This window comes from Seriola lalandi, unplaced genomic scaffold (assembly GCF_002814215.2).
Source record: "Seriola lalandi dorsalis isolate HSWRI2012SDOR001 ecotype SW California unplaced genomic scaffold, Sedor1 jcf7180002054673, whole genome shotgun sequence".
NCBI classification, from domain to species: Eukaryota; Metazoa; Chordata; class Actinopteri; order Carangiformes; family Carangidae; genus Seriola; species Seriola lalandi.
This window is the reverse complement of record NW_019525226.1, coordinates 433238-450572: the sequence shown is the minus strand read 5'-3', so window position 1 is coordinate 450572 and position 17335 is coordinate 433238. Positions and strand designations below refer to the sequence as shown.

Sequence of the window (17335 nt, the reverse complement as noted above, 5' to 3'; positions counted from 1 at the left end):
TTTAGGAAAAATGGATGCCAAGAAGCATACAATGACTTTAGATGAGCGTTATATTCATGTTAAATTGCCTCCTTGCTTCTGTCTGTTGCACTTCACTGAAACAGCTCTTCACGATCTTCAATGACATCTTAATGCACAGTGCCGCAGGAGAGTAATCTAGCGTGGCACTGTTGGATTCTGAGTGCACCTTTTCACATTGCTGATCATAGTATTCTAAAACTGAGAAGCCTAGGCGGTGGTTTGGTGTCTCTGGGTAAACCTTACATAGCTTCTTGTCCTACCTCTCCGACAGTGTCTCAGTTGCTGTTGTTAACTGTGCATTCTCATGTGCAATTCTATCTTGTGGTGTATCCCAAGGTTCTATCTTGGATCCTACCTTGTTTGCCTTTTATATGATTCCCCTTAAACTGAGGTAGATCTCATCACTGCTATACAGATGATATCCAGTTATATTTTACATCCGATTTTAACCTCAAAATAGGCCCATTGTATCTCAAGATGAGACAGAGAATATTCACGTTTGGTGATTTGAGAGTGCCACTAAAAAGCTTTTGACCAGGTCCTTGAAAAAGGTCTAATCTGACACCTATCTTGATTCAAGGTCAACATTACCACATTTAGAGCTTCCTATGGGTCAGACACCTACCTACGTAAACTATTACAGCACTATATTACTCTAAGTAATATAACAGTAACTACTGTGTATATATACATACATACATACATACATACATACATACATACACACACACACACACACACACACACATACAGTACTGTGCAAAAGTTTTAGACAGGTGTGAAAAAATGGTGTTACTACCCTTTGCCTTCAAACCAGCATCAATTCTTACAGGTACACTTGCACAAAGTCAGGGATTTTGTAAGATTATAGTCAGGTGTATGATCAACCAATTATACCAAACAGGTGTTAATGATCATCAATTTCACATGTAGGTTGAAACACAGTCATTAACTGAAACAGCTGTGTAGGAGGCTTAAAACTCTGTGAGGAACAGCCAAACTCTGCTACCAAGGTGAGGTTGTGGAAGACAGTTTCATATCCCAGGTCATACACCATGGCAAGACTGAGCACAGCAACAGGACACAAAGTAGTTATACTGCATCAGCAAGGTCTCTCCCAAACAAAGATTTCAAAGCAGACTGGGGTTTCAAGATGTGCTGTTCAAGCTCTTTTGAAGAAGCATAAAGAAATGGGCAACGTTGAGGATCGTAGACGCAGTGGTCGGCCAAGGAAACTTAGTGCAGCCGATGAAAAACACATCAAGCTTATTTCCCTTCGAAATCGGAAGATGTTCAGCAGTGCCATCAGCTCAGAACTGGCAGACACGAGTGGGACCCAGGTACACCTATCTACTGTCCGGAGAAGTCTGGCCAGAAGTGGTCTTCATAGAAGAGTTGCAGCCAAAAAGCCAGCCTCCGACATGGAAACAAGGCCAAGCGAATCAACTATGCACAAAAACATAGGAACTGAGGTGCAGAAAAATGGCAGCAGGTGCTCTGGACTGATGAGTCAAAATTTGAAATATTTGGCTGTAGCAGAAGGCAGTTTGTTCACCGAAGGGCTGAAGAGCAGTACAATAATGAGTGTCTGCAGGCGACAGTGACGCATGGTGGAGGTTCCTTGCAAGTTTGGGGCTGCATTTCTACAAATGGAGTTGGAGATTTGGTCAGGATTAATGGTGTCCTCAATGCTGAGAAATACAGGCAGATACTTATCCATCATGCAACACCATCAGTAAGGCGTATGATTGGCCCCAAATTTATTCTGCAGCAGGACAATGACCCCAAACATACAGCCAATGTCATTAAGATCATATCTTCAGCGTAGAGAAGAACAAGAAGTCCTGGAAATGATGGTATGGCCCCCAGAGAGCCCTGATCTCAACATCATCCAGTCCGTCTGGGATGACATGAAGAGACAGAAGGATTTGAGGAAGCCTACATCCAAAGATCTGTGGTTAGTTCTCCAAGATGTTTGGAAAAGCCTACCAGCCGAGTTCCTTCAAAAACTGTGTGCAAGTGTAACTAGGAAAATTGATGCTGTTTTGAAGGCAAAGGGTGGTCACAACAAATATTGATTTGATATAGATTTCTCTTCTGTTCATTCTCTGCATTTTGTTAATGGATGAAAATAAACTATTAAGACTTCCATTTTTGAAAGCATTCTTAGTTTACAGCATTTTTTCACACCTGCCTAAAACTTTTGCACAGTACTGTGTGTGTATGTATGTATATATATATATATATATATATATATATAAACAATACAATGTAGTGTTGTTGCTACTTACCAATTTGACATAAATTAGATTAGGTGGATTTTATTTATTAATATTTAAGTTTCTTATGTTGGACTCAAAACATTGGAACCAGTGTTCAAAAAGCACTAGAAGCAGTAAGCAGAATGAGAACTTAAACCAATACCAAACTGCACTGAATTAGCTTTTTATTCTATTTGTTTTTTCTGATGAATTAATGTGTTTTTATTTTAGTCAAATGGTGAGGAGAATATGCTACAGTCTAGAAATAATACTATTTGCTGCATACACTACATCATCCACGCCGTTTTAAATCCAGCCTTCCTGTGAAATACAGTATATCTTCTAGGTGTGTTAGAGGAATACAAGTGGGGGATGGGTTGCAGAGCTTTCTGTTTCAGCTAAATTAGAGAGGGAATTGAATTGAATGTGTAGCTTGCTGCCTAATAGTGTCTGCCTTGCTGGGATTGCTGCTATGGTAAAGTGCTGCCTTGAAGCCACACATACGAGACAATAGCAGGTCAGCATTGGAGGGAGATTCCCAACCAACAGTGGAGAGACAACAGATGATGTATCCTGGGTGGGGGGGCGGGTGTGGGGGGGCGGGTGTGGGTGAGTGGTGCTGCTGGGATCTAGATGTCTACCATTATTCTACATGTGTCTGCATAAGTACATGCATGAATGGAAATGTGAGTGAACGTGTGTCATATAAGAAATAAGATTCAAATGATTTACATGCATAGTCAATTAAGTTCTATGACACTGATTACAATGCGTACTAAATTGTAAATGTATATGCATGTTTAGATTTAAACTAATGTTATGCATTCCCTTTGTTGACATTAATTTGAGTGGCTGAGTGGCTATTACAGCATAGACTGAGTTGCCTCACATAATGCATCCGGTGTATGCTCTTTCCGTTCGGAAGCAGCTGTATGTTCTACATTTAAGAGCAGAGAACCTACACCAAGAAAAAGAAAGAGAAATAGTGAGAGAAATGAGGAGTGAGAAAAAGAGTGTACATGTGTGGGTGAGGCAGAATGCACCAGTGAAAATAATTCATCCATCAGCGTCAGTGTGTGGGAGAGGAAGAGCCAATTAATATGTATTTTACTTTACTATCCTCTGTTTTCTTGTTTGCCTTTCAGAAGTTGTGGAGTTAGTTCAGCAGCTTTAACTATAGAAGTGGGTTTTTTTTGTTTGTTTGTTTTTTTTTTGTTTTTTTTTTATTCTAGACAAAAAACTGTTCCACGGTTGTCAACATAATATAAAATCTTCTGCAAAAACAGACACTTAACAACTCAATACCGTTATATACATGTACATTTATAGCAATGAAGTGAATATTTCCACTGAATCTGAAAAAAATAATATATTAATTTGCGCTTTCTTGATATGTTTTCAGATCTGTGGGTATATTTTTAGACCCTGAGCTAAGTGGTGTCCACATATCTCATGAGGTGCCTTTGAAGTGGTGTTATTAATTTCCTGGTGGGTCATATTTGAATTAGTGTGAGTCACTGAGGCTCCAGTTGAGTCTCGTCTCGACTGCTCTGTGCGAGTGTGTGTAAAATGGAGAGTTCAGGGCTGATGAGGTGGAAATATTTATCAGGCTAGTATTGAGGTTTACGAGCTGGCGATGGTCATGCATCTTGTGAAAGAGTTCCTACATAAGACATTAAACCCATAACATCTCTACTTGTTTATAAAAGCACTCTGGATATGCCTTACGTGCCATCTAAAGGACTGTAGTGAAAAGAAAGGTAATCTGGAGAATGCGCAGAAGACAGAATGATGGTGATTCAGGAAAAAAAAAAAAAAAAGGCTGGTAGGCAAATGCAACACTCACATTATATCCATCACGTCACTTTAAGTATATTCCTCCCATTTTAGTCTAATTTTGGTATAAATTCTATTTTCAAAATAATGTGTCAGGAGTGTCACTGAAATCTTGTATTAGGGATGCAGAGGGTGTGTACAACAATAAAATGTTATTCACTCTATGTGTGTAGGATCCGTAAAAATACAGGCCGAAAGGTATCAAAAAAGTCTGTATATTGTTGTGCTTGTACATTATGTATTTTACTGTATTCCTGTTAGAAATGTAGTTGGCTCACAGCCATACCTTTTCAACCATTTAGCAAGCACAATGCCTCTGGTAAATAACCACTGCTGTAAGGTTTCACTCCACTGAGCTGTGTCATTAACTACTTTGTGTTTGTCTTTAGGATACTTTGTGTTTGGTGTGTGTGCTCCAGGCTTCAACGTGTACCCTGTGTGGGTGTGTCTATTTGTATTTGGTATTTGTGAGGGTCTTTTCCACTAGCTTAACGCTCTCCAATTTATTCCCAAACAAATGAACACCATGAGTGTACTTTATCTTTAGCTAAAGAAAAAGGTGCTTTTTAATCCACTTCCACTCTACTGAAAAGACTGGGAAATTGAAAAGCCGGATTTAGCAAGATTTGTCTTCACTGCCTGGCCATAGCATTAGCTTTTGTGAATCTCACAATCATTGATGTGGCTTCAAAGAAACTAGAACAGCACTCAGCCCTGATTCCATTGGCATAATTGGTGTCATTTAAGTTTCGATATGGCAGCTGAATACACATGGGGCAGTGCGCGGCATTGATTTGGCTTGTCTTGTGAAAAATCCGGCCAATATCTTTACTGAGAGATCAGATCCATTATGCTAGTATTTCTCCTCCTGCTGATTGGATCAGGAAAACATTATTCAGCTGTAATTACTCCCCAGAAGCCAACAGAATGCTTTTTGAGAGTGCATCATAATTGATAGGGTTTTCTTGACATGGGTGCCTTGCTCATGGAATATTCATTTTACAGTTACACTTATCACTGTTGAAATGTGTAATTGTGTGTTAGAATACAGAAGGTTTCACAGATAGGGAGCGAGTGTGTGTGTGTGTGTGTGTGTGTGTGTGTGTGTGTGTGTGTGTGTGTGTGTGTGGCGCGCGCACATGTGTCGTGTTTACATCCACGGATATTACAAATGACAGGGAAACATCCTTCAGTGCATTACACCCAACACTTGTCATCATCCTTTAAATGTCTTTTGCCCATAGGCAGTTATAGGATCGTAAAGCGCTGCCACAACTTCAGAAGGGATTCCCCCTCACTGTAAAACATAAGACTCTTCTCTGTCTCTTTGGTCTTTGCCAAAAGAGATAAAATTCACTTCATTTAGAGAGACAAGAGTGAATGAATGTGTTTGTATAAGTATATAGGTTTCTGGATGGAAGAACATATTAGTTGGAGGTGAGACACTGACGGTGAAGATCTTTTTTCTAATAAATGTACAAACATGTTTACATGGGCAGTGAACATATGCTGCACTGAAATGAAATTTGCATGCCTGTCACTACAGAATTAAAAAAAAAACAACAAAAAAAAAAACACTGGGTTGATGAGAAGGAAAGAAGGATTTTGTGATTTTAACCAAGTTCAATCCGAATAATATTAAGTATGGAATCTAGTGGAATCTTAAATACATTTTTCTAGATATACAGGCCCAGCATGAGGATTAAAAAAGACCCCGTACACACACACAGTATATGTAAGGCACCCTGCATACGAATACCAACAAACCCTACAACTGATATGTATGTAAAAGGCAGGCCAAGGTAAAAGTACATGTCTTTGCTGGTACTGTATTAGGTTACAAAATGAAGCTGGTACACAACATGAATAGAAGACCCCTAAACTTTTCAGTCCTCTTTCCTCTTGTTTGGTTTCTTCCAAAGACAGGGAGGTCTACAAAGTTAAATGAAAACACTGCTCAACCCACACACTGATGCTTTAGAAAAGAGGAATGAGGATGGACTGTGAATTTTGCCCACTCCTTTCCAATAAAATTTGGCAAAATGTATCACAGAGCTCCCAGCAGCACAACTACAAATTTTCTCCAAGCTACAAAATTAGGAAGAGCTGGCAAACTCATACAAGAGGGGGTATGCATGCATCTAATCAAAATCTTTATTACACTGAAAGCACCAGAGCCTTTCATCTCATTTTCCTTTAACCTAATCGCTTCTATATGAGAGGGGCACAGCTCCTAACAGCATTATGTATGCTGAGACAATACTGTAATTATTTATTTTTTCTTTCCAAAAACACATGTCTGGACATTGGTGAGTGAGGTTGCCAGCTGTGTATCATTTGGACAAGGACGTGTCATAGTTGCATATTTCAAGGAAAAGCCCATGTAGTGTAATGGGATCATTAAAAGTCCATTTAGTCAAACCACCTTAGAGAAATGTGTGTGTGTGTGTGTGTGTGTGTGGGGGGGGGGATTGACAAGGCTGATATTATTTCAATGCAGATAGTGTCCTGCTTTTTATTTCTAAAGTGATTTCCCCTCGCTCCATCTGGCACCGGAGTCATGATTAAAGTGATGTGAGATTTTTTTCACTGGGAGACTGGTTTCAGTGAACAATAGATATGCTATTGACTGAAGAAGCTGCTACTGGAGCCCATTCAAAAGCATCTGAATGTCTCTGTCTATCACAGCCCTGTTAGGATAGAATTGGGGATCCCGTGCCATTCTGGCCCCTCCTTGTGTCAGTCTGAGCAGGTCTGTTCTCCGCAGATCAACTCCAATACAGCAGTACCCGCCAGCAGCCTCTCCACCATCTTGGCTCTAAATGTGCCTGTATCTGTCTGTATGTGTCTGTTTATCAATACACTCTTATTCTTCTCCAGGGCGAGTGTAACCAGCCAAATCCACATAAGCTCATTATTAGAGGTAGAACAGAACTCCTGGCTCGAGAGCTGGCTCGACAACTGAGCAGCAGTTGTGTAGCTTCCAATTGCTGCTCGTGCATAACTGAGAGGTGCGCTGCCCAGCCTGTCTAAGATTGCTGCCGCTAATCAGGCTGAACAACAGAGTCATAAAGCAAGAAGGTAAAAAGACACTGAGGCAGGGAAAGAGGTGCACAGTCAAGAAATTAACAACTTGTAATTTGTTGGATTGACAAAGCAAAGGAATCTGACTTGAGTAGAGAAAACGGGAGAAAATAATAATAATAATAATACCTTTAAAGGTCTAGACAAAAGCTTTGACCCAACACAGCTGAATGTGTGCTAAGAGTAGTAAAGAACACATCAGAAACATGAAAATACATTTGTAGTCTTTGTGTTTCCACAAATACACTGGAGTATAAAGACTAGATGAGCAGTCTAATACTTAAAGAATACTGGTATGCAGTAGCTTGCCACTGAATAACTCACAGGCCGTGGTTACTCTGGCTGACTTTCTTTCAATAATGCCATAATTTGAGGGATACAAATATCTTAAGACAACATACTGGACTGCAAGGACGATGCCAAGATGCCTACGGGAAGGGCCAAGGCAGGCTTTATTTTTTAAGCTTAGTTCTTTTAATAAACGCAGCAAGGCGTTTGCATATCTTTTACCACTCTGTTGTCGTGACTGCAATATTGTTGCAATCTGCTGGGGCAGTAGCATCAGAGCTGGCAATGCAAACAAACTGAATATGCTGATCAAAAACACTTTGTCTGTGCTCGCATTACTCTCGAGCTGTTAACAGTTTGGAGAGGAGGATGCAGCGCAAACTGCTGTCTATCATGGAAAATGTCCTGAATCCCATCCAAGATCTAGTAGTAAAACAGCAGAAATCTTTCAGTAAAGGACTTGAGGATGTGCACTTTGGGTTCCGATTGACGTCCTCGGTTGCTTAAAAGGTTCTGTAAACAAGCGTCACTAACTCCAGATGTTGCACTTCACCACCAGTATCTAAGACCAAAACAAATGCTTGTCGGCCACACCTCAGACCTCCCTTTGGCCACCACCCTTCACGTTCTCAGTCAGCAAAGTGTTACGAAGCCCAGTGAAAGTGGTCACTAAACGCACAACAAAAAGCACAAATGAATAAAGTTACCTGTGCACTTGAGAGCCAACAAAATTAAAAAAAATTCAGCCCCAACCATTAGCCCACACTAGCATTGCCATGATGTGCTCCACAGCAATGTAAGCCAGCCAGCGATGGGAACATTTGCGGAAGTTAGCTATCTCCTCTATATCTTTACATAGAAAATCATTGTTTACTGCTATGTTATTGGTCAGAAGTTTTACAATCAACAAATCATCTTTACAATAAACACATTACAATAAACTAGTGTTCGAAGAAGAGACAACATATTGACAATTTAGCTAATTTTACTTTGTCTTGATCGTCGAATTATCTACTGAAAAGATGGTAACTCCCCGCTCAGTTTGTCTTACTCAGACTGTTGTCGCCTTATATTAGCGTTAGCTGAGCTTAGAAAAGCATTTTGCACAGAGTAAGGACTGTGCATTTTGTCCCCCTTCACCTAGACTGGCTTTAGGGAGGGAACTCTTTGCCACCTATGTGGACACAAGGAACTATTGCATCAACTAATACAGTAACTCATTAAATGAACGTTTGCAAACAAGTTAACAGAACAATCATGTCAAGTATTGTTTTAAAATAGACTTGAAAAAAGTTGAACCTGTCCTTTAAGGCACCAAGCAGCAAATTGTAGATGCAGCCAAGACACACAAGCCATCAACTGTAGATCTCCATCTTTTCTTGGACTGGAGTTGAGATGAAAGGCAAAACTAAGTGCAGACATTGTCTCTAACAGATATTGATGTCGGTGGCATCAGCTAAGGAGCTCAACTACTGAAGACTAAGAAGGACTTAAGATGTGTGGTGTGAGTCAAACTAAAGCTGACGTTTTTCTGTTTTTCACATGTATTGGTAAAAAAAATCTTCACCCCAACTCTGAACCTAAACCTTCACCTGTCTGCATAAACAGGGGTGAAGAGCACAAGTCATTTTACTTGACTAGTCCCATAAATATTTGTCCAAAATAAGAAGTGTTTGGGAGACTTATTTCTTACTGAACTGTAACAGCTCCCAGCTGGTTCTCCAGCCCTCCTGGTGGGCTTGCATTTATTCAAATGGAGTGGTTTGTACCCCTGTGATGTCGCAGCTTAACTGAGAGCTAAGGCTGAGCCAACAGTTTGAGGTGATATGTCACAAGCTTCCTGTGACTTTAGCTTTGTTTCTGTTAGAGATTTTTTTTCTGGTGTGGTCTGTGAAGGCTAGATCAGTGAGAAAGGCTGACGAATGATGGTCGTCTGTTACTGTAAGTACGTCTGGGTTTTGTGTCTTCAATGGGCTCTGACTGGGTGTAACAAAAGCCACAGTATAATAAAGTAGTATAGTAGGTTTCTCTTTTATCAAGTTCAACAATTGAACATTTTTAATCCATTACCGTTCACTGCTTTTTACAGTACATAGCTTTTGCTCGATTTAGCTGCACTGTACACAAAAGCTTCAAAGCACATCACCAGACATGAACCTCATTCAGTCTTTTGAAGTCCTGTTAGTGCTGAACATGAAGAGTGACGCTGTTGAACCGTTTATAAAAAAAAAAAAAATCAGAGGCTGTTATAGATGACTCCCTGTCTGTTGGTGGCATGTTGTTTGTCATGATCTCACAGTGAGTCTTTGGCCCTGAGGACACATCATCACTCTCACCATTGACACCCACCAAAGTGATGTGTTTGCTAGACCTACTTCAGTCTGAAAGAGGCATCCATCCCTCTCTTTCTAAGAAAGCTCACTTTATCATTGAGAGTTGACCCATGTCATGGTCATGTTATGGTGGTGTTTGTATATATTGTATGTATTTTAATTTGCAGACTAAGAAGAAAATTTAACCAGCATGGCAAAAACAACTCACTGCTCACTAGCTTCACTCGTCTTTAGCTGCCTTTCCCTCATGCATTGTCCCTCGATCCCTCTCAGGGGGAATTGTCTAACGAATTAGATCGTTTTGTAGACTCACTGCCCAAGCAGCTCTACAAATTGGACAAACACACATATACACTAGTGCCCTTGCGCACACACAAAACCTTGCCTCAGGGGAAATAAACCTCAGCCACACTGTGTTTACAGCATTAATGGCCAAATTCTATATAGGCACCAGATTCTAAACCGAACAGAAAGGAGGAGTGAACTCTTGCACAGTATGGAGTCTGGAAAATGAACAGCAAAATAACGTCTCCAAGGAGTCTTCCCACAGAGAGTTCATTAGTTAAAGAGATAAAGAAGCAATCTGACAGCATACAAAGATAGGTGGACACATACCTTGCATGCACTACCCAAGTACACACAGAGTGCATAAAAACATATTAAAGCCCCTTTGTAAAAGCATTTAAATAATTTTGGTAGTTTAAAAAAGGTCAATACTATAATACGTCGTTTGTAAGTTGAGTGGCTATGTCCAATAAAAATCATAAGTACAGTGGACAATACTCTGAAAGATAATGAACTGCCCATACATAATTAACAGCTAGGAGCAAATGAGAATATACTCATCTTGCCTGTATGTTTTATTAATGCTCCTTTGCATCTGTCATATTACAGTTATCTATGCTATAAAGTGCTACATTATTCACGACAGTAAATGGAATGAATAGGTTTAGAAGATTCTCAAGAGACAAAAATCTTAAAGCAGGGGCTTGATCCTTGTGATAGCCAAGTATGCGCTGGACGTGCAGCGCAATGTACCGTTATTAAGTTGCACTAAGTAATTAACTATTGCATTTCAGCTGCTTCTCTTCATAAAAGGATGTCAAAGACTCTTGAGATCTTGTGAATTACTGTCTAACAACTATTATACACTGTAACTGCTTCTCCTTCCCCCCCCCAGGAACACTTTACACCAGAGTGCAAATTCAAGGAGTCAGTGTTCGAGAACTATTATGTGACATACTCCTCCATGATATACCGGCAGCAGCAGTCGGGCAGGGGCTGGTACCTCGGTCTGAACAAGGAAGGAGAAATCATGAAGGGGAACCATGTCAAGAAGAACAAGCCAGCAGCCCACTTCCTTCCCAAGCCTCTTAAGGGTAAGACTGCACAGATCCACTTTTACATTTTGCTATACAACATTAAAAGTCAGGTTACGCTTGATCAGAACTAGTTTGTACAATGTGTTGTCCGACCACGTGGGAAATCAAGTGCTTATAGCTGTTCCAAATGGCTACACTCGAAGGGGGAGTGAAAAGTGAAAAGAAAAAAAATCCCAGTGTGAGGCGAGTGTGACTTTGGATTGTTGTTTATGGAGCGTTACGGGGTGCTTCCGAAACTCTCTGACCATCCAAGAAGCAGATCTGACGGAGAAAACTGGCAACTTGAGAAGAGTGTGGAGCTCAGCATCAGGGATAAAGTTGCTGTACCTACAAAATCTATTGAGAAACTTTCTTGACTAATCAGCAAAGTCACTTTTCTAGCTGGCAAAGGGTTGTTCTTCACTGTAAGAATCCTTCTCTGAGAACCACTAGCTTGTCTCTGTTTAAATGTCCAAATTTTCACTTCCTGTCCATGTGGATATTCATTTACTATAGACTAAAGGAGCTGCTTTCTACACGACTCTCTGCTGTTTAGCAGTCTCCTTAGAGATGCTGGCATGGACCTATTCAGTGGCTTCCTCTAGCTGGTTACACTCTGCTGCAGACACAATGCAGAATGAGGCCAAGCCATTGTCTGTGACCAGAAGCAGCAGGAACAATATATTTAATGCTTTGAATAGTAGCACCTAGGACTTTATTTTCTTTACAGTAAAGTCATAGAGAACCCCTCCCATCCAAAATATGCGTGTGGTAGTATGGCTATAGAGAACAGAGGAAAAAGAGTGGAGAGATGGAGAAATGGTTCTGTTCTCTCTGTTGAAAAGGCCACAATCCTTTCATCTTCAACAAGACACAGATTTACCTGTCAACAGAGAGGAGACGCAAAGAGAGAGAGTCTGTTTTCACTTCAGTGGGATAAAAGAAAAGATTTTTTCCTCTTTTTTTCTGCGTAAGAAATGAAAGGCTTGCAGTGCAAAATACTCAAACAATGACGAAAAGAGGCCATCTTTTTTTTAGATTGTTGATTGTTGAGTACAGTTTGGATTTGTCACATGGGATTCCATTTATAGTTTCACTACATTCTTTTTTGTGTGCACACATTAACATGCCTACTGGCACTGCAGAGTTATTACTGGTATCTAACAAGGTAAAATGATGATTAGGTCATAAACCTAGTGCAAGCATTTGGTTTAGTGAAGTATCAGATAAAGTATTTTTATCATATAACACAAGATTAGGTGAATTGGGTAAAATTTAAACGTTATCAGTTGCTTACTTCAAGTGAGTTGTTGCAGTTTTACTTTAAATTTTCTGTATGGTATTTTTTCATTCATATACTTCTTTCAGTATCTTAAGGGAAAAAAATCTCAGAATTTTCTCTACCCTCTGCAGAGAGGGTTGATGTAGATCGTTGCAATCTTCTGAATACACTTAAAAGCAATAGCCAGAGAACGATTGCCTTGCTTTATGCTGAGAGAGAAATACTGAGAAAGACAGAATAAAAAGATAGATATAGGCTGGATGAGACAGTAATTATAACAGATTCCAAAAACCATTGCCCTTCAGCTTCCTTTATGTATTTCAACTAAAAGCAGAAATATAGTATTTTTGAAGTTCAACATCAAATCCAAAATGAGAATATAGCTGCAAGCAGCCATGTGGGGGCCAAGCAGCCCAGTACGCCCGAGTTGCCACGGAAACATGATGTCATTAAGTCAAGGGCATGGTTGTAAGCACTCGCAGCAGCAAGTTTCATGTCAGTTGATTAAAGATTGGCTGAGATATGACTTGATTTCTTGTTTGGCACCTTCACCGTCAACTTGTGTTTGCTCAGTTTTGTCAGGCTTGGTTTGAAGAACATCTGTGTCAATTTTGGTAGAAACCAGACATAGGAATTTGATTTTAAGGCAAGAGCATCAATAGTTATAAAGGCAAAATGTTTATTGTCTTATTGCAGCACCCCCTAGAAGTCAAAGAACACCAGATTTATTGAGCTACCTCCTGATGCGACCCTGAGTCCATGTACAAAGTTTAGTTTTCATACATAAAAGCATTGCTGAGATATGACCTTACTTCCTCTCTGGTGGCTTTGTCGCAATTTGTGATTGGCTGTGACAATTGAATGCTTTCGAAAATCAAAAATCCATGTAATAACTTTTGTCAGGCATGGTCTGAAGAGGATCTGTGCCAATTTTAATAGGGATTGGACAAAGCTTGTCTGAGGAGTACCAAAAAACATTTTACCATGAAATCCAATAATGTAGGGAATCCAATGTGGCAGAAATTGACACCATAGTGTGCATAGCGTTCAAAAGTATCAGGGGAGTGTCCCCAATCAGTGTGCCAAATTTACCATATGATTGCAGGGGCTGCCATAGACTCCCAAGGCAAAAGATGAAGAATATGATGAATAAGAAAAGGTAGAAACACAAAGCGTGCCTGCACAGCTTGACCCCCCCCCCCCCCAAAATATGAACTGAAATATCCATTCAACTTCTGTTGTAAGACATTCTCCATCTTTTTCACAAACTTGAAATTATTCATTACTGCACAATATTTACTAAATTTTTTACATAATTTAAATTCCGGATGCAGCTGGTGGTTTTGAAAGCGCTCTGTGAGGGAAAGAGAGAGAGGAAGAGAAATAAAGCAGAATTTGTTCCAGCAGCTCATAAAGATTCACAGGCAGTGGTGTTATAGGGCACCAATTAAGAAGCTGTCTCTGCATTGGCAGTGGCATCTCCTCCAGCCATTACTCACTACTCTTCTGGTTCCAGTCTGTGAGCCTCAGCCCACAGCCTCTCATTCTGTCTTCCTCTGGATGAAACAAGTTCAACTCACGTCATTCAAACCCAAACAGGAAAATCCTCTTAGAATTCTTGCAGAAAGCCTGGATGCAAAACACAAAGAGCTGCCTTTATCGGGATAGTGTGTAGTCTGTCAAGTGGCGTCTGTCACAGAAACAGTGAGGTTTGTGTAGAGGAATGTGAAAAATGACTAGGTGGATGGGGATTTGTGTTTAAAAATAAATAGCAGCAGTGGTGTTGTGGTGGAGGAGATACACTAATCCTGAGGTCAGCTGCCCACCATTATAATCATACAATACTGTTATTGACAAGACTGGTACCAATCATCAGCAGTTTCCCAGAGAAACCTTGCCATTGATTGACATGTATACACAAGGATGGTCTCTGGATTGCTGCTGTAACAAAAAATGCTGGGCTAAGTGAAGTGTCTGAAGGACTGCGTTTGCTGTTTCAGGCACAGATTCCCTTAGGAATGAACATCAAATAGCATTCTAGGCAGAAGAATGTTGACAACATCCTGAAACCAAAGACTGTGAACCTCAGATTACTGATATTTCTTCTGAAAAGCGACTGCTGAGGTGCAGATTGGACCAATGCTGCATACACAGCAAAGCTAAAGCACTGGAAACTCCTGAATTTATAATGCTATGCTTATGTAGGATTTTTTTTTTTTTTTTTTAAATTCAGCACTAACCTGGTCTGCTGTGATCTCTTAATTCAGTCTACAGGGAACTATAAGTAAAATCTCATGTCATACTATCAGAGGACTTGTTCTAATAACCAAAACAGAGTGCTTTTAAACTTATTTCCTTGTCATCTGTATACTATAAGTATACAACTATTAGTTTTCTGTTATGGTTTGTCTCATGTAAAAAAAAAAAAAAAAAGAAAGTCAGCTTGTCTGATCTGATTTACACTTGTCTTGTGTTTCCACAGTGGCAATGTACAGAGAGCCATCCCTCCATGACTTGACAGAGTTCTCCCGCTCCGGCAGCGGCACGCCCACCAAGAGTCGGAGTGCCTCGGCTGTGCTCAACGGAGGCAAAGCTGTGAGCCAGAATGAGTCGACGTAGCCCGGTAGCCGAATCCAGGCCTGTGGCCGAACCACGAAACCTTACCTCCAGCAGAGCGTGAATCCAAGCAGACTTCTCTCACCGATCAGCGGTTCAGGACTAGCTACGACAACTAACCACACACAAACACCCAGACAGCATCAATAAAAAATTTTTAAAAAACCCACAGTTAGGTACCATCCTGATCAATCATTGTTTCCATCTCAAAACAGCATCAAAAGTAAGAAACTTAACAGCACATAAACCATTCTGGACTTAAAAATAAATTAAAATTTTTCTTTTGGGCTTGAGATTTATTTATTACTTTGATCACTCTCTTTCGGTGATGATTGCGTACCACTTAGCTCATCTTTATCTTATTTTTCTTAATTTCCTGCGGACAATAACTTTTTCTTAGGTCATGTAGACACCAAGCACTCGTGCATCTGTCAGACAGGGACAGGAAGTTAGACATGTAGGCGTTCAGGGCAGCCAGTAATGGTGCTGGTCTACAAGGCTGCAGTGGTACAGTACAAGCCCTGATCTCTGTCTCATCCATGCTTCTGTGAATACAAAGCCTATAAACTCCCTGGTGTGGCACAGCCTAGAGCTGCTGGGACTGTGGCCAGCCAGACGGTAGCTCTCCTGCGTCCTAGTGCACACGCTCAGAGACTGAGCTCTCTAGCATGGGAAAATGAAGCCTATGTTCAGCTGACCTGAAATATAAGGGACAGTGTGGCTCTCTTGCAGTTTTTTTTTTTTTTTCTTTTCAGAGATGCCACAGCTGCACCTTGTTGGTTTTTTTGTTTTGTTTTGTTTTGTCCCCTCTTGTTCTCTTCCCTTGTCATTGTTCAGTATTTGTATTTTTGTTGCTTTTGCATCATTGAAAGGGGTTCCAGCACACCAAAGACAGAACGAAAGAGTTTCCCTTTAAGCCGCTGAAAACCAAGCCAGTATAGAGGCAGAAAGCTGGAATTTTTTTTTCATTGTACATTATTGGTGAAAGAAAGCAAAGATTTTGAAGGAAAAAAAAAAAAAAAAAAGAACAATGGACAAAGGAAGTGATTTTAAACAATTTGGAGTTGGCAGCGTGCTTGATGTTGTGCTTTTTGCTGATATGCTCAATGATCGAAGTATGAAACGATTACTCTGTGTCCCCATTCCCTTCTGTTACCGCTGTGTTCACAACGTCTCCGTCTCTTGTCCTCGTGATCTGTTTCTTCCCTCTGTGCTTGTGTCATACTTCGACCCCCCCTGCCATCCTTTTTTGTGGACTTCTCTTGACTGATACAGTTCACCATAGGAATATGGTGCAAGCCCCTTCCCAGGATGCTTGTTATGTGTTTGAGTAACTTATTGTGGTGACAATATTTTCTATATTTAAAAAAAGAATACTGTGGACTTTTAGGTGGCTTAACATTTTATAGGACACGTCATATTTGTAAAAGTGAAAAAAAAAAAAAAAGAAAAAAAAAAAACGTACAAAAACGAACATCTTCCCTTTCTTGCACAGGGCATGTACAAACACAATTATGTACAAAAAGGACCCTTTTTGTGGGCTATGTACTCTTCCCTTCAGCTACATAACTTCTTTCTGGTACATGCTTCTGGGAGGCTTTCTTTTCTTGGTTTCCTCCGGAGGTGGTTTGTATTAGGTGAACCTATCTGTTGCATGGGAGAAAGCAGGGAAATTCTGGTCTAGAGCTGCATGATGTAGGCTATGTGTATTAACCCATGTTGGATCATGTGTTCCAAACTACCAGGCTAAATCTGATAAAACAACATATACAGGCAGACACTGTGGCTGTCTGATAACTTCCAGTTGTTTATTATTTGTTGTATACACAAAAATGCACTGAATAAAATGTTTATATTAAGATATACTTTTAAAATGTGTCAGACTTTCTTCTTTGTCCTATTAATTGTCTTATTTATTGCGCCGAGCAGCCATTGCAATTATAGAGAAGACTGGGTTTTGGGAATTAGATTCTAGTTGGCAGGATCTGTAATAATTGGTGGTGTAGATGGTGGGAATCATCTGCGCTGCATTCTAGTGTGAAAAGCTTGCTCCCTAGAGGAACCCCTGAACATGCACTCATACCCGATAACTTTCCTATCTGCGGACGCCAATGTATCACATAGAGGCGGGGTATAACCATAATTGCCTCAGAGTTGAGGCTGGTGGTCAGGTTCGTAAGGCTCATTCCATCTAATAAATCAATATCTCCTTTGGATTTGAAAAGCTGAAGACTAGCTACTTGGAAATTGCTC

The 17335-nt window shown here is 40.3% G+C and overlaps 1 protein-coding gene across 5 annotated transcripts in view; it reads left to right on the top strand.

Moving 5' to 3' along the window:
* The window catches only part of fgf13a (fibroblast growth factor 13a), a 94861-nt gene extending 77914 nt beyond the window's left edge, over positions 1–16947 (top strand). For all 5 annotated transcript variants that reach the window (XM_023421673.2, XM_023421672.2, XM_023421675.2 and 2 more), the window contains 2 exons: positions 11004–11202; positions 14949–16947. In XM_023421673.2, the coding sequence (XP_023277441.1) occupies positions 11004–11202; positions 14949–15085 (336 nt within the window). In that variant the 3' untranslated portion in view covers positions 15086–16947. The remainder of the gene's footprint in view (positions 1–11003; positions 11203–14948) is intronic.
* The last annotated feature ends 388 nt before the right edge of the window (positions 16948–17335 follow it).